Genomic DNA, 23,176 nt, shown 5'->3' with positions numbered 1-23,176 from the left:
CCACGGAGGTGGGGCATAAGTACGTCAGCGGCCCCGGCGATCGCGTTTCCATTGGGGGCAGCGCAGGCCCCGCCCTCTCGAGAGGCTGCGCGTCCTAGGATGAGCCTGGCGCCCGCCGGCTCGCGCTGCTGCTGCCCGGCCTTGGCGTGCGCCGTGAGTCGTGGGGCGGGGCGGAGAGGGGCTCGCGGAGGTGTCCTGCGGCCGGGAGAGCCCGGGGGGGGGGGGATCGGAGCTCGAGGCAGCTACAACTTCCGGGAGCGCGGGGAAGGCCAGGAGCCGCTTTGCAAAGCTGCTGGGTCCAGCGCCGGGCAGAGGCCCCTCTGAGCCCCCCCCGCTAAGTCCTCTGCAGCGCCCTAGCCCCCGTGGGAAGCCCCCGTGCTTAGCCTCCTGGCTGTTGCGGGCGGGGTGCGCGCGGCGGGCTGTGCTCCCCGAAAGGGCGTGCGGAGCTGCAGGTTTGCATAATGCGGGGTGGCTGAGCAATGCCCGCTTCTTCTTGCCTAGTTATTGTTCGCGGGCGTTGCAGACTGTCTGCTATGAATCAGCTGGAGGTAAAGAAGAGCAAGGTCCTGGAAGCCAAATTTGTGGCTGATGAAGATGTCCTGAAGCACATTGCTGATAACGGAGGTATTGCTGTTTTACCTGTAAACAGACATCTTATTTTGCGGATATTGAAATGGGTACAAGTTCAGGATTGTCAAAATGATTGGTAGCTTCTGGGTGCCCAGCAGTAAGCATCTTGGAGGAGTCTGCTCAGATAGTGAGTGCATAACACTTCTTACTAATGAGGCCGCTGTAAAGGCATTTTGTGTTTGGTATGTGAAAACCAAGGCACCTAAAATCACTAGTTGCTCCTGAAAATTTTGAATCTTAACAACCTGTATATTCCCAAAGGCTGTAGTGTCATGTAAGTGCCTCCTTTTTAAAAATTTGACTTGGGATTTCTTTTGATGGTGTTCTGTGTGCTTTTGACTTTGAATCTCTCTGGACAAGCACATTTGTGGGACTCACATCCTGATACCTGCAGCTCTGCAGTGGCAGTTACATTTCAGAATTTCACTGATGTAATTACTGGAGTGGCTATTGGTATGAAGTCTGGAAGTAACTATGAAACAAAAGTCATGTTAAAGTTTTACTTGCAAACCCGAATCAGTTCCAAGTTACAGTTGGCTGTTGGAACAGGTGCTGTCTTGAGTGCCACTGTGGCTTGGCTTAACTTGGTAAAAGAAGCAGAGACATATAAAAAGAGATTTTTTTAAAAAGTGGACATGAAATCCTAGTGAAGAAAATAAAAAGTAGCATAAACTTTGTCAAATTAAGTGCAAAAAATATAAGAAAAGCCAAAAAGGAGTTTGAAGAACAGCTAGCCAAAAACTCAAAAATGTTTTATAAGTACATCAGAAGCAGGAAGCCAGCTAAACTACCAGTGGGGCCCTTGGATGATTGAGATGCTGAAAGAGGGCATTCAAAGATGATAAAGTGATAGTGGCAAAACTAAATTAATTCTTTTCTTCAGTCTTCACGGCTGAGGATATTGGGCAGATTCCCAAACCTGAGCCATTCTTTTTAGGTGACAAATCTGAGTAATTGTCCCAGATTGAGGTGTCATTAGAGGAGGTTTTGGAACAAATTGATAAATTTACCAGTAACAAGTCACTGGGACCAGATTGCATTCACCCAAGAGGTCTGAAAGAACTCAAATGGGAAATTGCAGAACTGTTAACAGTGGTTTATAACCTATCCTTTAAATCAGCTTCTGTACCTAATGATTGGAAGATAGCTAACGTGACACCAATATTTAAAAAGGGCTCTAGAAGTGATCCTGGCAATTACAGATCAGTAAGTCTAACATCGGTACTGGGCAAATTAGTTGAAACTACAGCAAAGAATAAAATTCAGACTTATGGATGAATGTAATTTGTTGGGGGAAAGTCAATGTGGTTTTGGTAAAGGGAAATCATGCCTTACTAATCTGCTACAGTTCTTTTGAGGGGGTCAGCAAACATGTGGACAAGGGGATCCAGTGGATATAGTATACTTAGATTTCCAGAAAGCCTTTGACAAGGTCCCTCACCAAAGGCTCGTAAGTAAAGTGAGTTATCATGGGATAAGACAACTTTCATGGATTGATAACTGATTAAAAGACAGGAAACAAAGAGTAGGAATAAATGGTAAGTTTTCCAAGTAGAGAGAGGTAACTAGTGGGGTCCCCCAAGGGTCTCTCCTGGGACCCATCATATTCAACCTATTTATAAATGATCTAGAGAAAGGGGTAAACAGTGAAGTGGCAACATTTGCAGATGATGCCAAACTGTTCAAGATAGTTAAGACCAAAGCAGACTGTGAAGAGCTTCAAAAGGACCTCACAAAACTAAGTGACTGCGCATCAAAATGGCAAATTAAATTTAACGATAATAGATGTAAAGTAATGCACATTGGGGAAAAAATAATTCCAACTACATATGCAATAACATGGGGACTAATTTGGCTAAAACTATTCAAGAGAGAGATCTTGGAGTCATTGTGGATAGTTCTCTGGAAACATCCACTCAGTATGCAGCAGCAGTCAAAAAAGCAAATAGTTTGTTAGGAGACATTAAAAAAGGGATAGAGACTAAGACAGAAAATATCTTCTTGCCTCTATATAAAACCATGGTATGCTCACATCTTGAATACTGCATACAGATGAGGTCACCTCATCTCAAAAAAGATATATTGGCATTGGAAATGGTTCAGAAAAGGGCAGCAAAAATGATTAGGGGTTTGATAGATTCATGTAGGTTAAGTCTATTAGCCACAATGGGTAGGAATGGTGTCCCTAAGTTTCTGTTTCTCTGGAGGTGGGCGACAGGTGAAGGATCACTTGATGATTCCCTGTTTCTGTTCACTCCCACTGTACTGTTGGCAGACAGGATACTGGGCTAGATAGACCTTTGGTCTGACCCAGTATGGCCGTTTTTATGTTCTTAGGATTTTTCCATATGAATGCTAAAAGCCAGAATCATTCGCTGTAGTTTTTGGTAATTTTAAACTGTAAACATTTTAGACAGGGTCTGTGATTTTTATTCTATTTGTACAGCCCCTAGCACAGCTTTGAGGGGAAGGAAAGTGGCTGATCCACCACGGGGCCTCCGCGGTACTACTGCAAAACCATTTATTAACACTTACATTTAGCTGACTAGAAGCTAATGTTATTGTGATTCCAGGTGTTAAAGTTCGGAAGGACAGAGCCCAACTTGCACTCAATGTAAAGAAATTTGTGAAGAAACTTGAGAACATTTCCGATGATGATGAAGCCCAGGAGATCTTGGAGGAACAGAACTATGTGGCTATTCTTGGGACATGTGCTGAAGGTATTTGTGGAGAAGATACAGCGTGTGTCTAATTCAGAAAACTCTTGCAAACTGTAAGTGGCCAGGTTATTTGGCAAACAATTATTTGCCTTCAAGGAAGAGTGCCCACTGATCATGAACTTTGACTATGTGTGTGGTTGAGTTCTAATGCCTCTTGGAATACTTGTGGGTTTTTTCACTTCTATAACATAAACAGTTCTTTCAGGTGCAATAAGTGTTAGTCTTGACTCTTTTGGCTCAGGAATGTGTCAGTGCTTTCTCTTTAAAAAAAAAAATAAAAAAACTTTTTTATTCATGATTAAATGTTTTCTAACAGATTCCTTAAGAAATGGCCCCAACGCAGGTGGTGGTGAAATTTACTCCTTCCAGACTCCAAAACGTCATGGCAAGATGGCAGAGCTAGGTATGTCTTCCTTTTCAGTATTACCAAGTAGATAAACTCTTTCTGGAATTTTAGACTGGCAGCTTTTCTTGTAACTTGTATTTAAAGTACTATTTTTAATGTTTTACAATTGACTTGAGATCTAAAGTTTTGAGTAACAGAAGTTCAAGATTTGTATATATTGGTAACTGCTCCTTCTGTAATGGCAACTCTCATATTATAATGGTCCTCGTTCTGTATGGCTACGTCTACACTGGCCCCTTTTCCGGAAGGGGCATGTTAATTTCAGAAGCCGTAATAGGGAAATCCGCGGGGGATTTAAATATCCCCCGCGGCATTTAAATAAAAATGTCCGCCGCTTTTTTCCGGCTTTTAAAAAAGCCGGAAAAGAGCGTCTACACTGGCCCCGATCCTCCGGAAAAAAAGCCCTTTTCCGGAGGATCTTATTCCTACTTTGAACCAGACTGTGTGGTAATGACTTATGTATGTTGACATCTTCTCTCCACTGGGAGCTGAACTAAACTCACATTTTATTGACTCCCAATAATTATCAGCATGGACTGGATTTGAACTGGTAACTTGAACTCAAAAGGCTACATATTGCATTAACAGTCTTGAGACATCTAAACTTCAATCAGTTTACTCAACTAAGACTTCAGCAGTACCAGCCAGAATCTCCCATTCCACCTGGCTTGCGCTAACCCACAACGGAGCTCTAACTGTTCCAACCTTCAGGCTCAGCCAGCATAACTAAAGGATGGATCAGATCAAAGTCTGCTGTGGGATTATGGCACACACAGTGGAAAAGTAGACCTATGGAAGCCCAGCACAAGGGTTCATCATTACAGTAAGGGAAACCCAGAGCACCAGTGATTAATGCCTGAATTACTGGTGATACATAATTCTGGTGAATGTAAATGTTTCTGCATTAACATATAAGGCTACGTCTACACTGGCCCCTTTTCCGGAAGGGGCATGTTAATTTCAGAAGCCGTAATAGGGAAATCCGCGGGGGATTTAAATATCCCCCGCGGCATTTAAATAAAAATGTCCGCCGCTTTTTTCCGGCTTTTAAAAAAGCCGGAAAAGAGCATCTACACTGGCCCCGATCCTCCGGGTAAAAAGCCCTTTTCCGGAGGATCTTATTCCTACTCACCCAGTTTGTAAGTAGGGATCCGATGTAAGTCGGATCCATGTAACCCGGGGACTGCCTGTATTCTTTTATTTACAGCCTCTGAACTAGCCCAGACACCAGGGAAGAATGTAACTTTTGATTCCTCCCAGTATCCTGAGAAACCAGCCAGCACCCCTCAAAACAGCAAGAGTAAGTTCTGAGACACTTTGGTGAATTGGAGGAAAGTAGCTAGCAGTGTATCCCAGCACAGATGACAGTCAGGGAGGTTTGTACTCTGGGTCTGATTTCTAGCATACTTGATATTCCAGAATTAGTTTTTGCTTTGGAAATAGTGCTACTTATTCTGCCTGCCACTTTAGTTCTCTTGGAGGTCATGATGTTTGTTTGTTTTTCCTGCTGGTTTTAGCACAGAATTATTTGCTGTTCTCCCTTCTGCTGCTGTAATGCTCGCTAACATTGAATCAGTTGCGAAATTAGGGATATAATAGTGTAGTTGATTAACTGATAAGCAAGAGTTCTAGACTACATGCTTTAAATCCCCACTCCCATCGCCAGTAAATTTTTTTATCAGGCTGGCCAGCAGCCCAGCTCAGACCTGGTTCTCAATTCTGGCTTCCACTGGGTCCGGGAGCTCAGACCCCTCTCTGGACAGGGGCTGCTGCCACTCTGTGCTGGTGTCTCTGTATCAGAGGCAACAGCACAGGATAACAGGCAGCTGGTCCTTGAGGGGAGCTGGTTTTTTAAACTGGCTCCTCTAGCAGACCAGCTCCCGCCTGGCATCCTGCGCTGCATGCTGGTTGCCAGCCTCGCTCCCTGGGGACTATAGAATAGTTGCTTAACCGATAAGAATTCATGAGGTTAATCGACTGTCCAATTAACCAATATTTAACATCCCCATGAGAAACTCCTCTGACTTGGCTGCATATGCTTCACTTGGTAATTCTTTAATTCAGGGTTAATTAGATCAGGGAAGGACTAGACTAGCAGCCCGTATACAAGTGCATTGGTAAGTAGAATATGCAGGGAACAGAGAAAATGGAGAATCATTATTAGACAGCTAGTGGCACTTGTTGTAACACAGCATGACTAGCTGGCTTGTGGAATAACTTGGGCCTATGCTCTCACCATTATCTCCCTGTTGGCTTCAGACATTTTGTTGACATTTGACCTGGGTTGCTTTGTGAGCATGAAGGTAGATGGTGGTCCAGGGAGTAATCAGCCTATTAATAGGAAGCCTATGCTATGTAATTGTTTGAGGGCTACAGGTGGAGGGAGAGGAAACATCCTTTGCTGCATTCTCACCCCAGCAGGAAGGCCTTGACTTGTGTTCTGCAATGGGTTGTGGAGCTGATTGGTGCAGCCCCAGAGGTGAATAAGAAAAGGGACAAACCAGCCTGCAGATGTGCTTGTTCAGCACTTCCCCATGGCAGCCTCCACTGGTGGCTTCCTATTCAACCGTTGCTGTAATCTAAAGCTACCCTCTCCCAACAATAGCTAGAGTTGATGTAGCCTCCCAGTTCAATGGGTGCACTATACCACAGCCAGTCCTGCTCCCTCTCCCCTCCTCTCGGTGCCCCATATCTAGCCCTGCTCCCCTTTTCCCCTGGGATTCTAGGAGGCAGTTACCTGCTCCACAGTGTAATGGCTGGAGTGCAAGAATTGGCCCACACCACAGCTCATTACTCGGCCAGACATGGAGAATAGCTTTGCTTGCTGTCTCCCTCCTTACCGCTTTCTTAGGATTTCCTGTCAGTCTCCAGCACCTGGCTAATGCTAAGAGTGGCAGTATCACCATTGGCCCTCTTGTGGGGCATATTCCCCCTTTGGGGAAGCTATGGATAGTACCACTTTGCACTCATGAGACTGATGGACCAGAGAGTTAATATGCAGGGACAGTATCTCTGAGAGATGGAGAGTTGATACCTGCATTTCTGGTGCCCATGTTTGTTTGAAGGAGCTGGCAATGCTGGAAATGTGAGGTATTTTCATTTGTTTTACAGAGTGTGCTGCTTCAAACAAAGCCCAGCTGAAGGTGAGTGAGTGATCTTATGATTATTATGGGGATGGGGTTGAAGAGCTTCTCCTCACCCTTCACCTCCTGGATTTTTCACAATGCATACATGTCTCCATTTTGGGAAAGGCCCGGAATAGTTGAAATGAGCATTGGAACTGCCGCAAATGAGGATCCCAGATATCGGGCTTTAGAATGATCATTCAGATCAGTAAGTTTGCCAAACTAGTTAGCATGGATAAGGGAGAGTTCCCTTGCCTCACACAACTAGGCATGTTTGACATCCCTTTTACATGCAGTTAGAGGCTTATAGTTTTAGCAGCTTATAACATTTTCTGGAGGAGGTTGTCTACATAGCACTAGAAGTCTGAGCACTCAAGAAATGTTATTAGCACTCGGTCACTTAGAATCATAGAGTCCTGGGGCTGGAAGAGCCCTCAGGAGGTCATTGAGTCCAGCTCCCTGCCCAAAGCAGGACCAACCCCAACTAAATCATCCCAGCCAGGGCTTTGTCAAGCCAGGACTTAAATCTCTAGGATGGAGATTCCACCACTTCCCTAGGTAACCCATTCCAGTGCTTCACCTCCCTCCTGGTGAAATGGGTATTAGGAAAAACTAACCTAGACCTCCCCCACGGTAACTTGAGACCATTGCTCCTTGTTCTGCCATCCGCCACTACTGAGAACAGCCTCTCTCCATCGTCTTGGGAACTCCCCTTCAGGTAGTTGAAGGCTGCTATCAAATCCCCCCTCACTTTTCTGCAGACTGACTAAGCCCAGATCCCTCAGTCTCTCCTCATAGGTCATATGCTCCAGTCCCCTAATTATTTTGGTTGCCCTCCCACTGGACCTTTTCCAATGCATACACATCCTTCTATGGGAGGGGGCAGAACTGGATGCAGTACTCCAAATGTGGCCTCACCAATGCCGAATAAAGGGGAATAATCACTTCTCTGGATCTGCTGGAAATGCTCCTCCTAATGCAACCTAATATGCCATTTGCCTTCTTGGCTACAAGGGCACACTGTTGACTCATCCAGCTTCTCATCCATTGTAATTCCCAGGTCCTTTTTTACTGAACTGCTACTTAGCTAGTTGGTCCCCAGCCTGTAACAATCCTTGGGATTCTTCTGTTCCAAGTGCGGGACTCTGCACTTGTCCTTGTTGAACCTCATCAGATTTCTTTTGGCCCGATCCTCTAATCTGTCTGGGTCACTCTGGACCCTATCCCTGCCCTCTAACATATCTACCTATCCCCCTTGCTCAGTGTTATCTGCAAACTTGCAGAGGATGCAATCCATCTCCTCATCCAGGTCACTAATAAAGTTGTTGAACAAAACTGGCCCATGAATCAATCTTTGGGTTACTTTGCCTAAAACCAACTTCCAGCCAGACATTGAGCCATTGATCACTACCTGTTGAGCCTGACAATCTAGCCAGCTTTCCAGCCACCTTACAGTCCATATTTCCTTAACTTGTTGGCAGAGATCATATCAAAAGGTTTGTTAAAGTCAAGATACATCACATCCACAGACTTCCCCATGTCCACAGAGCCAATTACCTCATCATAGAAGCTAATCCGGTTGGTCAGGCTTGACTTGCCCTTGGTGAATCCATGTTGACTATTTCTGATCGCTTTCCCCTCTTCCAAGTGCTTCAAAATGGATTCTTTGAGGATCCCTCCTTTGAAAAATCATGAACTGAGGTGAGGCTGACCAGTCAATAGTTCCCTGGATTGTCCTCCTTTCCTTTTTTTAAAGTTGGGCACTACATTTGCCTTTTTCCAATCATGTGGGGCCTCTCCCGATGTCCATGAGTTTTCAAAGATAATGGCCAAAGGCTCTGCAATGACATTTGCTAACTCCCTCAGTACCCTTGGATGCATTAAATTGGGACCCCTGGATCTGTGTATGTCTAGCTTTTATAAATAGTTCTTAACCTGTTCTTTCTCCACTGATGGTTGCCCACCTCTTCCTCGTACTGCGTTCCCTAGTGCAGTAATCTGGGAGCTGACCTTGTCTGTGAAGACAGAGGCAAAAAAAAAAAAGCATTGAGTACTTCAGCTTTTCCACATCTTCTGTCACTAGGTTACTTCCCTCATCCAGTAAGGGCCCCACACCATCCCTGAGAGGTTTCTACAGGCATGTTAGCAATAAGAGGGCTTTCTTGTTACCCTTCACATCCCTTACTAGCTGCAATTCCAGTTGCGCTTTTGCCTTCTTGATTTACTGTCCTGCATTTTTGAGCAATATGTTTATACTAGCCAATAGCCCGTCATAAGACAGGATTTCCAGGTCTCTCCTCCACATCCTATTCCCTTTCTATCTCGCTCTTCTCTCCTGAGCCTCCGGTCTCTCGCTCTGTCTTTCTCTCTCTCACTCGCCTACTGCCTCCTCCCCCCTCTCGGCTCTCCTCTGCCTCCTGCCTCTCTCTCCATCTCTCTCTTTCTCTTCTCCCCCTCCTGCCTCTCTCTCTCTCCGCTCTCCTCTGCCTCCTCTCTGTCTCCTCTGCTCTCCTCTGTCTCCATCGAGGATGCACACTCATCCAGGTCCCACTCCCTGGCCATGTATGTCACCGCCTCACCCCCCTTCCCCTCCCGCCATGGTGCTCAGCTGACTTCTGTGCTGCTCAGCTGGGCCACCACGGGGGAGCAAGCGGCACACGGGCCACCCAGAGGGAACAGCCAGCATTTCTGGCAACAGCGCTGCCCAGAGGGAACAGCCAGCATTTCTGGCAACAGCGCTGCCCAGAGGGAACAGCCAGCATTTCTGCGTTACAGACTCTCAGACATTGGGCTACTATATATATGATTCCTCCTTGGTCATCTGTCCAAGTTTCCACTTTTTGTAAGCTTTCCTTTTGTGTTTAAGCTTGCCAAGGATTTCCCTGCTAAGCCAAGCGGGTCACCTACAACATTTGCTTCTCTTACTGTGCATCGGGATGGTTTATTCCTGTGTTTTCTATAAGGCTTCTTTAAAATACTTCCAAATCTTCTGGACTCCTTTCCCCTTCATGTTAGCATCCCCGGGGGATTCTGCACATCAGTCCTCTGAGGGAGTCGAAGTCTGCTTTTTCTGAAGTCCAGGGTGTTTATTTTGCTGCTTTCCTTTCTTCCTTTGGTCAGGATCCTGAAATTGACCATCTCAGGTTGCCACCCACATCTACTACCCCTACTAGTTCCTTCCTGTTTGTGAGCAGCAGGTCAAGCTGTGCATGGCCCCTTATTGGTTACTTCAGCACTTGTACCAGGAAGTTGTCCTCAACAGTCTATAAAAACGTCCTGGATTGCCTGTGTACTGCTGTATTAGTCTCCCACAGATGTCAGGGTGGTTAAAGTCCCCCACGAGAACCAGGGCCTGTGAGCTGAGAGTTTCTCTTAGTTGTTTGAAAAAAGCCATGTCTACGTCATCCACCTGTCTATAGAAGACACCAACAAGAACATCATCTCTGCTGCTCCTGCCTCTAAGCTTAACCCGAAGACTCTCAACAGGCTTTTCTCCCTCTAATATGGGAGCTCTAAGCAATTGTACCGATCTGTTACATACAGTGCAACTCCTCCTCCGTTTCTCCTCTGCCTGTTCTTCCTGACAGTTTATACCCTTCCGTGACATTGCTCCGGTCATGTGAGTCATCCCACCAAGTCTCCGTTATTCCAGTCACCTCATAGCTCTTTGATTGTGCTATGGCTTCTAATTCTTCCCGTTTGTTTCCCAGGCTTCTTGCATTCGTGTACAAACACCTTAGATAACTAGCGGGTTGCCCTACTTTCTCCATACGAATCAGGGGACCTCCTTTGTTGCACCTTTCTCCTTGTGTTTCTTCCTGGTATCCTACTTTCCCACTTAACTCAGGGCTTAGATCACAGTCCTCTGATGAACCTAGTTTAAAAGCCCTCATCGCTTTATTGTCCACTAATTATGGACACCAGATTGATGAGACTGAAGCCCATTGTTGGATACAGGTCAAAATAGGGACGTTTAAATGCATTTAATTGATTATCTGTATATCTGCTTAAAATTTCAGTGGTTACATGCTTACACGTGGGGTGGCAGCCAGCTCTCCACATATACTGGCTTCTGTCTGCTGCCCCATGGACAGCAGCTAGCTCCCTGGGAGCTAGACTAGGAACCCATGTAGTCGTTTGGGTAACCAGTAAGCTCATGCTTATCTGTTGAAACATCTGTGCTCTTACATCCATAGTACAAAACAGGTAAACTTAATGCATCAGCAATGCAAGTTTTCCCTGTGATGTCCCCCCAGCTTGTTTCAACTCTGAACTAGATGGACAGTCTAGAAATAAGAGGGTTGTTTAGTTTCCATAATTCAGTTGGGCTTTGGCACCTCTGTTAAACTTACAGTAGGGAAGAACTGCTCCTTGGGAAGTTTATGAAGTGAATGCTGAGAGAAAAATGAATGTTTGCTTATATAGCACCAGACTGTAGTGGGGTGCAGTGCTTTCCAAGCATATTTAAAGTGCCATTCTAATCTGAAAATTGAATTTAAAAGATGGCATCATGGTTCCATATGTAATTTAAACAGTTTAAGTTACTGCAAACTCAGCCTGGCATCTTGAGTCCAGCTGTGTTCTCTCTGGCTTACTTACCAGTACTAAGAGTCTGCAGTTGGAACTTGGTTAACAGTTTTTGCAGTGGAACCTAGCTCTCTTGCAAATCTGCATTGGCTTTGCTTGCAAAGAGGAATATAAAATTGAGGCGGGGGGAACCCTCCAGACTTGCTACACAAAATGGATTGATGCAACTGTACATGCACAGGCAATTGGACTGTGAATACACATACATAGTCACTTTAAGAATAGATATGCATTGTAACTGTTCTGCCAACACCTAAAGCTACAAAAATAGTCTCAAAACCTCCCAAGATTCCACTGTGGAATTATGTGTTTTATATTGTAGCAAAATTGCCCTTAGAAGTCCCTTTTTTCTGATGTCCTGATAATACGCTGTACTTAACTTGATGAGAAGGTATGGGTGACTCTTGTGTGTGTTCCATAGTTAAACTTTCTTGGATGCAAGAGACATCATCATACTGCCTTCCCCCACAAAACAGAAATGCCGTTTAACAGAGTTAAGTGAATAGTGACTAGACAAGACGGCTCACTGCTGCTTGGACACATTAAATTGCTGCTGGGTTTCTCAATCCAGCCAGGCTGTTCTGAGTGCTCTGGTATGTTTTGCTAGTTCTTATTGGAAATCCAAGTGCCTTTTTGGTGAGTAGAATATGTGACATAGAGCGTTGTGGTTCTGTCTGGCAGAAATGTTACAATGTCAACCACTTCCATATGGTTCCTTCAGGGGTAAAAGGTTCTGAATTTTCAGCATTCTGGTTGGGAGTCGTAAGGATCACCCCCTCTCTTACGCCTTCACCCCCCTCCCTTCCCTTCTGTCAACAGTTTAACCTAGGGCAGTCCTCTTTGGGAATCTGGCCCCATGTCTTCAGGGTTTAGTGAATGGTCACCCAACACAAGGAACTCCCTCTCCCAAGCACAGCTTCCTGCTTCTGCATTCCCAGTTCCCTGGCACCTGAAAGAGAGAGCTTAGAAATGAAACCCACGTACCTTGCCTGGCAGAACGCTGCTACTAGTATTGCGTGTGTGTCTTTGTTAACGTATATGTGCTCTTGCAGAGTAAAAGGAATGAATTTGTGTCCACAACGCCATACAGGCTCAGGAAGAGATTGACAGGTAAGGATCACTCTTTGCTGTATGCTCCAGCTGACAGGAATACTGTAGCACTGATAAGTAAAAGCTCAGGGCTGATCTCCGTGTTTGTTACTTATAGCTTGCTATCTGACCTCCATTTGCCCTATGGGTTCTTCAAGAATACCATTGTCTGCATAAAGAATTCAAGTCACTGTGAAGTCAAAATAGCATAACAAAACAGCCATCTTTACTTAACCAATGTTTGGGATACATAGTCCTTTCACTGCAAGATACTGTTGCTAGGGTGTTCGGGCGTGAGTGGCTCCTAATCTCATCTTTCAGTGACTTTAGCTGAGCAGGTAAAATAATGTGAATAATCCCAAGTATGTTGATGCTTTATTAAATGTGATGGAATTCAGTTCTTCTGTTAAACTCGATAATCTCTGTTCACTGTAGGCTGGGAGTTGTGTCAAGCCTTAATTACTTGAACTGGTTTAAGAAGCTGTTAAGAATTTTTCAGTAGTGGCTGGGATTTGAATAGTCTATATCTACAGTAGGGATATTAAAGTGCATATATTTTGGTAAACAGGTGTACCCACTGAAATTGTCAGCGGATACACGTTTACATGTGAGGGGTGGCGGCATGAGGCTCTGTGGGAGCTGGTCCGTGTGGTGAGCCGGCGTAAAAGCCAGCTCCTTGTGCATACCAGCTCCTGTCTTCCCCCACACCCTGCTGTTACCTCTGTATCAGAGGCAGCAGCATGGGGGGGGCGAGTGGCTCCCCAAGAGCTGTTGCTTGCTTGTGCCGCCCCCTCCCCCCCCCCCCCCCCGTGCTGCCGCCTCTGATGCAGCGGCAGCAGTGTGGGGAAGGAGTCTGCGTGTAACTGTGAAAGTTAACGGATGAGCCCCAAGCTCATTGGTTACCCATTTTCACTTTCACATCCCTAATCTATAGTAGATGATGTCCAGTCATTGATTGGTTGCAGGATCAGTGAGAAAGATTTGCATGTTGTGTTTTTACTTGTTTCAGCATGTGTAAGAGAGTAATTGAGCTGGGACAAATTAGTTTTTAATCTGACAAGCTCAGTTGTCAGGATTTTCTTCATCTGTAATAATAATATGACCTTTCTAGTAAAAATTCCCTTCTAGAAAGATTGTGTAAACCATACTTTGGGAAGTTTATAGAGTACTATAATTCAGAAAATAAAGGTGTCTCTTACGTTTTTGTAACTGTGTCTTTTAGTGTGTAGTTTTAGATTGTCAGTGGATTTGCTCTTTGCATAAAGGTAGCTAGTCACTTTTTAGACTGAGGGTGAAATTTTCAGAGGCTTGTATGTGACCATCAGTGGCTCTTGGGATCCTGTGTACCTAAATTTCATTTTCAAAAGTGATTTAGTTTTCTAAACCATTTGTGCTTTTGAACATTGTGCTCTTAAAAAAAAAAAACCTACCGCTCATTAACACTTCAAAGCTATGAAAGAGAAAAAAGAATCTGGCTCAGGCTCTTGAATGAATTGATTTGTTAATAAAATTCTCACAGCAGTGTGTGTGTGTGTGTGTGTGTGTGTGTGTGGTGACGTGAGTCAGACCTCCAACTTGTATTTAGAGGGCTGGCAGGTAGAACGTACCTCCTTAGGCTGCCTTCCCAGATCCGAAGCTGGGTGTGCCGCCTTTTCCATAAGGATCAGTTTGAGGCAAAGGTGCCTGTCCCTTTGAGTTCTGGCCTTAAGTTTGGTGCAGTGGGGACAATCTTGAGAAGAACAGTGTTCTCCAAGACATGTGATACATTGCAAATGTCCATCCGAGATAAGAATTGTGTGTCTACAGGAGGTGCAGCATTTTAAGCCCTGGGATCCAGGCATGATGAAACCTTTTTTTTTTAGTAACTACAACTATCTATCTAATAAATGATGAAAATGGTAAATGAGGTAGAGAACTGCAGAGGTCTGTCTCAGGCCAAGGATGATTGAGAAGGAACTGGAGGGTATGGACCGCGCATGTGCAGTGCCAACTAGCACAGCGCGTGCTGGTTTGTTCCATGCACGTGCGGCCCGGCAGGAACTGCTACAAACTTTCTGATCCAGGTGCTGGGATGGCACCAGGACCAAGCCTACAGCATCCACGGGGACCTCTCGAAAAAGAAACATGGAATCCTTCAATTTCCTTTACAGCCTCACATTGAGGCATGTGCCAATTTGCAGAGCCTTACTAAATAATTGGAGAAGGAGAGCAGTGTGCATAGTTGTAAGTCTCTGTAGACTAGATTTCTCTGACTAACACTATGGCTATGAAGCCGGAGTAGGACTTGGATGTCTGAAAGAGTTTAGATCATGTGAAAGAGGAGACATAGGCTGCAGGAAATGTTTGATAAGAGTTCTCTGTGAAAAGCTATTACTAACTCTCAAACACTTTCCTCTTAGCTCCAAGCATGCATTCAGACAGCGAGAGTGACTATTCTGCTTCATGCTCTGAGGAAGAGGAGCACAAAGAAACCAGAGATGTCATATTGGACCAAAAGGCCCCAAATAAAACTAGAGCAGCTCCTACTTCAAAAAAAGCTCCAGCTAAGAAACTGAAGGAGGAAATGACTGTGAGTTATGGAAGAAATACAACCCTGATAGAAAGGATTAGGAATTGGTTGGTGACAGTAAAATCCAGGCATACAGTCACAAGTGGTAAAGAACTTGCTGACTAAGTTCAGAACAAAAAGATTTTCGCAGCTCCCATTTACAGAAAGGGAGACCACCTAGATTTTCCAGCTGAAGGTTTGTGCATGAGAGGAGAAGCTAACCCGTTCCTCATTGCTTTCTGATACTCCCCAGCTGTCACCCACAGATACCCCATGGTGTTGATGAAGAAATAACCTCATCTAGCAGCGAAAAAACCATGCACCTTTTCTGCTCTGATACTTAGCTTTGCATGGTCTCTCCAGCATCAGGGATTCCAGTACCATCTAAATTGCTCCCTCGTTCTGCCATGCAGGAAGCATATCTCTGCATTTTCCTTCTCCGAAATTGGGCAACCTTGACATCGGTCTCTGCCCTTCGGGGAGACTTTTAGCAGAGATGCCAACCTTCCATAATTTTCCATAATACTCCAGTTTTTTAGGTTTAGATCTACTAATTTGAAAATTCATATTTCTATTTTAAATGGTTATTTGCCATTGCTCAGGTGTGATGGGAACACTCAGTAGTAGCACTGCAGCTGCTAGCCTGTGTGTGCTGACAGTGCACTAATGGCCTGATAGGGAGGTAAGCCACACCGATTGTTGGTGGGGCTAGAAGGACTGGATTGATCACCCTGCTGGCGTGCTCTAGAAGATACTTAAGGGTACATTAACGTAGCCTAGAAAGGTCCACATGGGTCAGTTTGAACACAACATGCTGCCTGAGGTGATGAGTCCAGCATCCGAACCCCCACTATCAATTGCCATGGCTATCTCCTGTCAGGCCCTCACTGGAGAGGAGGAGTGGTAGGAAAAGAAGAGCAGGAACATGAGAGGGGAAGATTATTCTGGGAAGAGGATCCAGACTTGGCATTGCCTAGGAATTACTGGCTGTAGGTGGCATAGGGGACCAACTTTCCTATGTCTGGTCCCCATTTTCTCCCTGTTTGGGGATCCAGTTTCAGCTTCTCTCCCTTGCCAACAGATGAGGGGTGGGTCCAAGCATGGATAATTCCTAATTCCTCCTAAATCTTTTTATAAACATTCCTAAAAGTCTGAGTGAGGTTGGCATCTATTTTAGGTTTTTCTCATCAGTCCTGTCCCCTCTGAGCAAAGGAGCAGGGGTGGCTGTAGAGTGGTATCCTAATCTAGTAACATCAATCTCTAGGGGTGGCAGAGAGCCCACAGAACCTGCCTGAGACTGACCTTTGTCTGCCTTTTCAGAGCAACCTTGTGGAAGAATACTTTGAGGCACACAGTAGTTCCAAAGTTCTAACCTCTGATCGAACCCTTCAGAAGCTGCAAAAAAGAAAACTGGATCAGGTATAGTTTTTAGCAGAAGAAACAGTTTTCAGAATGAAAGGCCTTGTCTTTGGGGGTCCTTCCCGACCCAAAATTTCCTATTGTTGCTACTACCAGTTCAGCTTTACTAGTGATAACAGTGACAGGAGTCTTAGTGTAGACAGTGTTCTAGCAGTCCATTGGTGTTTGAACTATTATGCTTTGTATAGCTGCTTTGAGTAGGGTCAGGTGACATAGTGGTTAAAGTGCTGTCTCCTTTTCTGCTCCAGTGCTGAGAAAGTGGTAGCAACAGTTGGGAAACTGTTTTGGGGTGGGGGAAATGTAGAAATGTGTGGTAGATGCAAGCGAATAAGTCAGGTAAATGATGCATTTGCTGGAATTCAGAATGCAGGGGAGGTAGAAAGGGATGATAAAATAAAGGGCAGCAATGAAGTCTGCTACCAACCTGGGGCAGCTGGCCTCGGCCTTGCCAGAAGACAGAACATTGGGTAGCTAGAACCTTGGTCTGACACACTATGGTCATGTTTATAATACCACGTTGCCTTTAACTCACTAGTGACTGAACTAATGCAAACCACATTGACAGGCACTTTGGTCTTGCCCGGTGCCAGTGGGTTTGTCTGCTGGGTTACACTATGTTTCATTATTGCCAGAGCATGCTGGTGAAAATCCAGCTGCTGATGCAGAAGGAGCTATGACTCTCTCGTCAGTGGCGGTATGCCCAGATGCTGTAAGAGGAGGCAGAATGAGATGTGACCAAGATGCAGGACAGAGCGTCAGCCTTGGTCCCTGCCTCAGATTGACCACAGATTTCTGTATAAAAGTGGTTCAATCACATGACTTCCCATCCGCAAACCTGGGCTAATAGATTCCACTGAGGTATCGAGGTTTAATTTATTAATACTGGTAAAGCACGCTAATCTTTGGATGGACGGTGCTCTTGAAGTGCAGTATTTATAAATATTCAGGTCTGCAGGCACACATTTAGATACCTGTTTCAGTCATTGTCATCAGCCCTAATCCTAGTATGACTGTCCTATTCTCCCCTGACCAACACAGCAAACATTACTTGTGCTCCTGAACAAAGCTTCCCCTGCCTTCATTGCTGAACTGAAGGAACTAAACCAACAACATGAATCCCTGTTTTCCAAATGGATGCTGCAGTTACAGTAAGTATTCCTATGGTTTCCTCTAAGAAAAAATAATAAACATTAGTCCCCCAACAAGCCATCAGGAAAGACTCTGCTAATTTAAATCACTGTTTCTGAGAGAGGTTATGGAATGATACATTGTCTGAATTCGAGCCAAGGTTGCTGGTTAAGTAGATGTAATTTCTTACAGCCTGGATAAATCATCTCTGAGACAAATTGTGGAAAAATTGACTGAGGTGAACAGTCTTGGTTTTTAGGGAGCTGTAAGAGCTCATTAGTATATTTTTATAAACAGCCAAGAGTATGGAGGGGGGAGGAAAGAGGGGCTAGAGCATGCAGGTGTGTTAGCAAACCAGCAATACCAATCCCATAGAATTTGGTTTTCTTCAGTGGTGTAGTAGTGACCTTTTTAGTTTGATGGATCTTGATAGTGTGTGGATGCAAAAAGAAAAGTTCTGAGTCTATTGACTGTAGGAATTCAAATTATGCATATTGTGGAGGCATATTTCCATTACATGAAATACTTGGAGTACTTACTATATGATTCCTTGGTGCTTTACAGAAAACAAGGTCCTTGTCTCTGGAGGATTTGATTCTTAACTGGGACAAAGGATACAATAGCTTGTAGCTCAGAAGACAGCAGGTGGAGATGTATGTGAAGAGATCAGTGTTAGAAGGCTTGGCCAAAAGAATGTAGTGCAAGGAGGAAATTGTCATAGTTCATGCAAAGTGATCATAGTTCATGCAAAGACAATTCTGGGCGTACAGGATTGTGAGAAAGGTGACATGCTGGTGGGGGGTGGAAGATTCTATGTGGGGGGGGGGAGTAAGAGCAACACAAGTTTTTGCAAAAAATATTCTCATTGGGTCTCATGGGCTTGCATTGAAGTTAGTGAAAACTGCGCACAGCACTTGAGATCTGGCTCTGCTGCCTCTTTCATTGATTCATCATTCTTCCTTTGAGCCCTAGATGCTTTACTTCTCCTCATAAGAGGTCAGTGATGTGCAGTGCCCTAAAGTATCCTTGTATCTACTTGTCTTTCATTACAATGGACCATTACAGGTTAAACCACAAGTATTAGAATAGAATGTCTTGATCTTGAAACCATGATCTTTGACCTCGCTAGAAAAGACACATTAGAAGCAACTGGTAGGCTTATGCTTGTTGTCTTAGAACAGCTGTGATTTATGTGAGAGCTGAATATAGTGTACCTGAATAGCTTGGTTTAGGGACCTGTGCAGTAGCTTTGTGAGCAATTGCCCTGTTAGTCTGCACTGTTTCAGAGGTCCTAGAATTTTCATGCTTATAGTCTTCAGACAAGTGTCCCTTTCTTGTGTAGGATAGCAAATTCCCAGGTCCTGAACATACCGAAAAACACTTCTTTTCATTATGTGGACCCACCATACGTGCTCATTTTTAAACCCTCTACAAACTGTGTGACTTGCTGGTTGCAAGCTGAAGTAGCCTGGACTAGACTGATTCTTTAGAATTGTAAGAAAAAGGGATCCAATTGTTTCTTGTAATGAAAAGAGATATGTGAGATTCTAAAAGGACTTGTCAGTTTGATTCCTTTAATCTATTCTTTGCTGCAGCCTGGGGTTCAGTATTGTACTTTATGGACTGGGCTCAAAGAGGGATTTATTGGAGAAGTTTCGTACCTCTCTGCTCCAGGATTCTGTTCATCTTGTTGTCAATGGCTTCTTCCCCAGCATCACTGTGAGATCAGTAAGTGTGACAAGATTGTGAGGCTTTAATGTTGCTGTTTGTTATACGTCATAGAACCATAGAGCTGGAAGAGACCTCAGAAGGTCATCAAGTCCAACCCCCTGCTCTAGGCAGGTCATTAAGTGTAGACTATAGGAAACATTCCCTGTCTCAAACACAGACTCCTCAGTGAATAGCTTTCCCTGGTCTCCCTTCTCCTTGAGTTTAAAGAAACTTTACCCACTCTCTGAGGATTTGTTCCTGTTCCAGTCACTGAGGTCCCTGCACAAATGCAAACCCTCTGGTATATATGAGGTATCCTGAAATATGCAACACACTTCAATTCAAGCAGGAACAAGTTGTATTGGAGGAACAATATGCCCTGCTTTGACTACCATAGGGATTTGCATCATGTACAGCTAAACTGGCAACTGGTTACTGATGGCTGGAATTGGTACAGGTTCCTGGTGTTAGGGAAGACCCAGTGCTTAAGCTTGGGGGCTTAGTCCCAGTCTGAGAAGGCCATTACAATGACAGTGATATTGTACTTTTCTGTTACAGATTCTGAATTCCATAACTGAGGAAGTGCTGGATCATGTGGGGACTTTCCGCAGCCCTCTGGATCAGTTAGACTTGGTTGTGAAAAGATTTAATGAAGGTAAAGTAGTTGAGCAGATGCCCTAAAGGTTAGAATCTCTATGGTCTTAGAAAAGCTTTAACAAGCCTAGTGCCTTCCTTGAAATCTCATGTATTTCCCACTTGCTCAATTGCAGTCTGTGTCAGCTCTTCTTCTGATAGTTGTGTAACTGGCTCCCTGCTTAGACTAGCTCCCGCCTGCCACCCTGCACTGCTGCCTCTGATACAGACGCAACAGTGTGGGACAGCAGCAGCCCCTGGCCACAGGGGGCCTGAGCTCCCTATGGACAGAGGTTGCTCTGGCATTTTATGGCGCAGCCTCTGTTCACAGTGAGCCCAGGCCCACTGCAGACAGAGGCTGCTCTGGTGTCCCATCTGCCCCCCAAACTCTGTGGAAAGCTGTGGTGGGGGGAGGCAGCCGATATGTGTGAGAAGCCAGCTTCCTGTGTGTACCAGCTCCAGTGTGTGTGGTTGTTTGGATTAACCGATAAGCCTGAGCTTATCAGTTAGTCATTTAAAAGACTATACGCTAACATCCCTATTTTGTTCTGTTTCCCATTATGTGATTTTTTTTTTTTTTTTTTTTTGGTGGCCCTTATGGAAAATATACATAGTTCTCCAAATAGATGTGAAAGTGTTCCAGAATGAACCATGATATGCCCACAACTTGAATACTGCATGCAGATGTGCTCACCTCATCTCAAAAAAGATATATTGGCATTGGAAAAGGTTCAGAAAAGGGCAACAAAATAATTAGGGGTTTGGAATGGGTTGCATATGAAGAGAGATTAAAAAGACTGGGACTTTTCAGCTAAGAAAAGAGGAGACGAGGGGGATATGACAGAGGTCTATAAAATTATGACTGGTATGGAAAAAGTGAATAAGGAAAAGTTATTTTACTTGTTCCCATAACATAAGATTGAGGGGTCGCCAAATGAAATTAATAGGCAGTAGGTTTAAAACAAACAAAAGGAAGTGTTTCTTCATGCAGCACACAGTCAACCTGTGGAACTCCTTGCCAGAGGATGTTGTGAAAACCAAGAATTTAACAGGGTTATAAAAAGAACTAGATACATTCATGGAGATTAGGTCCATCAACGGCTATTAGCCAGGATGGGTAGGTATGGTGTCCCTAGCTTCTATTTGTCAAAGGCTGGAAATGGATGACAGGAGAGGGATCATGTGATGATTATCTGTTTTGTTTATTCCCTCTGGGGCATCTGGCATTGGCCATTGTTGGAAGACCAGATACTGGGCTAGATGGACCTTTGGTCTGACCTATTATGGCCCTTCTTATGTGTTGCCATCTTGTGTGAACTGAGTGCTTGGAAATACAGCATTCCTTTTACTCAGTTTTAGCATGTGAGCTGAGACATGTTGCCAAAGAAAGGTGAGAAAATGTATCCTCTGACAATGAGAACGAGATCCTCAGGTCTGCTCTGTTGAGTGCTTAATCTCTTCACTTTGTTAATTGGAGGAGTTTGGGCCATATTTCTCATTGGTTGCAGGTTTGTTGATGGATAAAGCCTATGTTCCGTTCTAAGGTTTTTGTATGGGGGTACTAGGGAAGAGGAGGTTCTGTTTGCCTGAACAATACCCATTGAAGCCTATAGATATAGAGCTGAAAATTTGAAAATAGATTGAGTCCAGGTGTTGAAATACTACTGATCTCTAATGGGAGATGGGTGCTGAGCTCCCTTAAGCTCTTTGAAAAACCCTGGACTAGGAGGCTGGTCAGACTTCAGTGGACCTTTGAATGTACCAGGTGTAATGGGCTGAAAGAGACCGATTTTGTAACTTAATGTATGCAGACCCTGTATTAACTATGACTCTTTTGAGCAAACCAATTAGGAAGTGGGAGTTCAGGTTCCAAAACCAGTGTTAAATAAGTAATAAATACAGAGTGCTTGTGGAGTGCTACACGTAACATTACAGCTATATGTGTATATGGTCCCAGCAAGGGATGTTAAATATCGGTTAACTGAATAGTTGATTAACCTCACACATTCTTATTGGTTACTTGACTATTCTCTAGTCCCTGGGGGTGGGCCTGGCAGCCAGTGTGCTCTGGCCCCACTCCTGAGGAGCCCCCTGCCACTCCACACTGCTGCCTGTGATACCGGGCAGCAGCGCAGGGTGGCAGCAGCCCATGGAGGTGGGTCTGAGCTCCCAGCCCTGGCGTGAGCTGTAACTGAGCTGAGCTGCCTTCCTGCCTGGCTCCTAATACACTTTAAATGGGTGGGTCCCAGATCCAGTGCAAGCCAGAACTCAGCTGGGCTGCTGGCCAGCTTGCCAAAAAATGTACTGGCGGGGTGAGAGGAGGGAATGTGTATAGTCTATACAGCATTAACCTGTAAGTAGTTGATTAACCAATAAGCAAAAACACTGTTGCATCTGTAGTTCCACTGGCTACATTTTTTGTTTCTGTGTGTGCATACATTATGTTGCCATCAGAGCCTTCGCTCTTTTGTTTGTTTGTTCATCTGTCTTTGTACTTTCCTACAGAGTATGAGTAGGGGGAAAGGCTGCCTGGGATAGGCAGCCAATTGTAGCTATTCTTATGCAGCATCATAGGTACAAAACTACAGCTGTCTTGCTGTGGAATACACAGAGTCATGGGCAGTTGAGTTGCTACTTGGTTTCTGCACAAAAGGAACTTGTAATCAGTTAATGGTTTGCCCCGGAGTTTACTGATCTCCGCTAAGCATGTTTCTTTGGAAGCTTTAGCAGCAACAGGCCAAGTTTTAAAGTTCACCCACTTCCATGTTATATGTGTTTAAAAAGTCCTAGAGTTCATCTACACAGCAGCTAAGAAATTGCTCAAGCTGGCTTCTAAAAATAGCAGTTTCCATGGCAGCCAGGACTGCCCAAGGACTCAGGCATGCATGTACTTGGGCAACCCCCAGTGCCAAACTGTTGTGCTCAGGTTAGCACTGTTCTGCTTTACAGCACTGGGAATAGCATCTCCTAGCTGCTGTGCACACGTACTTGTAGAGAGCTCCTTGAAGACCTAATGAGAGATTTCTGTTGAAGTCAGTGGACTTTGGATCGGATTATCATAATGTGGAAGGGTTTTATTTGCTCTTTCACTTGTGTAATTTAGAAGTAGCTGTGCTTAAACCCCTCTCCTAAAATAAATTCATATGGTCTAGAGAATCAAAACTAGAGGATATTAAAGCTT

At 44.6% G+C, this 23,176-nt stretch overlaps 1 protein-coding gene across 6 annotated transcripts in view; it reads left to right on the top strand.

The window, feature by feature from the left end:
• ORC2 (origin recognition complex subunit 2) overlaps nt 1-23,176 on the top strand; it is a 34,018-nt gene that overhangs the window by 446 nt on the left and 10,396 nt on the right. For 3 of the 6 annotated variants that reach the window (XM_075934297.1, XM_075934298.1, XM_075934295.1), the window contains exons 2-12: nt 502-624; nt 3,204-3,350; nt 3,667-3,753; nt 4,964-5,056; nt 6,868-6,899; nt 12,521-12,578; nt 14,957-15,126; nt 16,426-16,524; nt 17,563-17,672; nt 19,248-19,380; nt 19,921-20,017. In XM_075934297.1, the coding sequence (XP_075790412.1) occupies nt 534-624; nt 3,204-3,350; nt 3,667-3,753; nt 4,964-5,056; nt 6,868-6,899; nt 12,521-12,578; nt 14,957-15,126; nt 16,426-16,524; nt 17,563-17,672; nt 19,248-19,380; nt 19,921-20,017 (1,117 nt within the window). In that variant the 5' untranslated portion in view covers nt 502-533. Of the gene's footprint in view, nt 1-7; nt 154-501; nt 625-3,203; nt 3,351-3,666; nt 3,754-4,963; nt 5,057-6,867; nt 6,900-12,520; nt 12,579-14,956; nt 15,127-16,425; nt 16,525-17,562; nt 17,673-19,247; nt 19,381-19,920; nt 20,018-23,176 lie in introns of those variants that run through there. The other 3 variants (XM_075934294.1, XM_075934296.1, XM_075934299.1) reach the window with 3 other exon arrangements.

The sequence above is a fragment of the Pelodiscus sinensis genome, chromosome 7 (assembly GCF_049634645.1).
Source record: "Pelodiscus sinensis isolate JC-2024 chromosome 7, ASM4963464v1, whole genome shotgun sequence".
Classification (NCBI taxonomy): domain Eukaryota; kingdom Metazoa; phylum Chordata; order Testudines; family Trionychidae; genus Pelodiscus; species Pelodiscus sinensis.
This window is presented reverse-complemented; position numbering and strand designations above follow the sequence as displayed.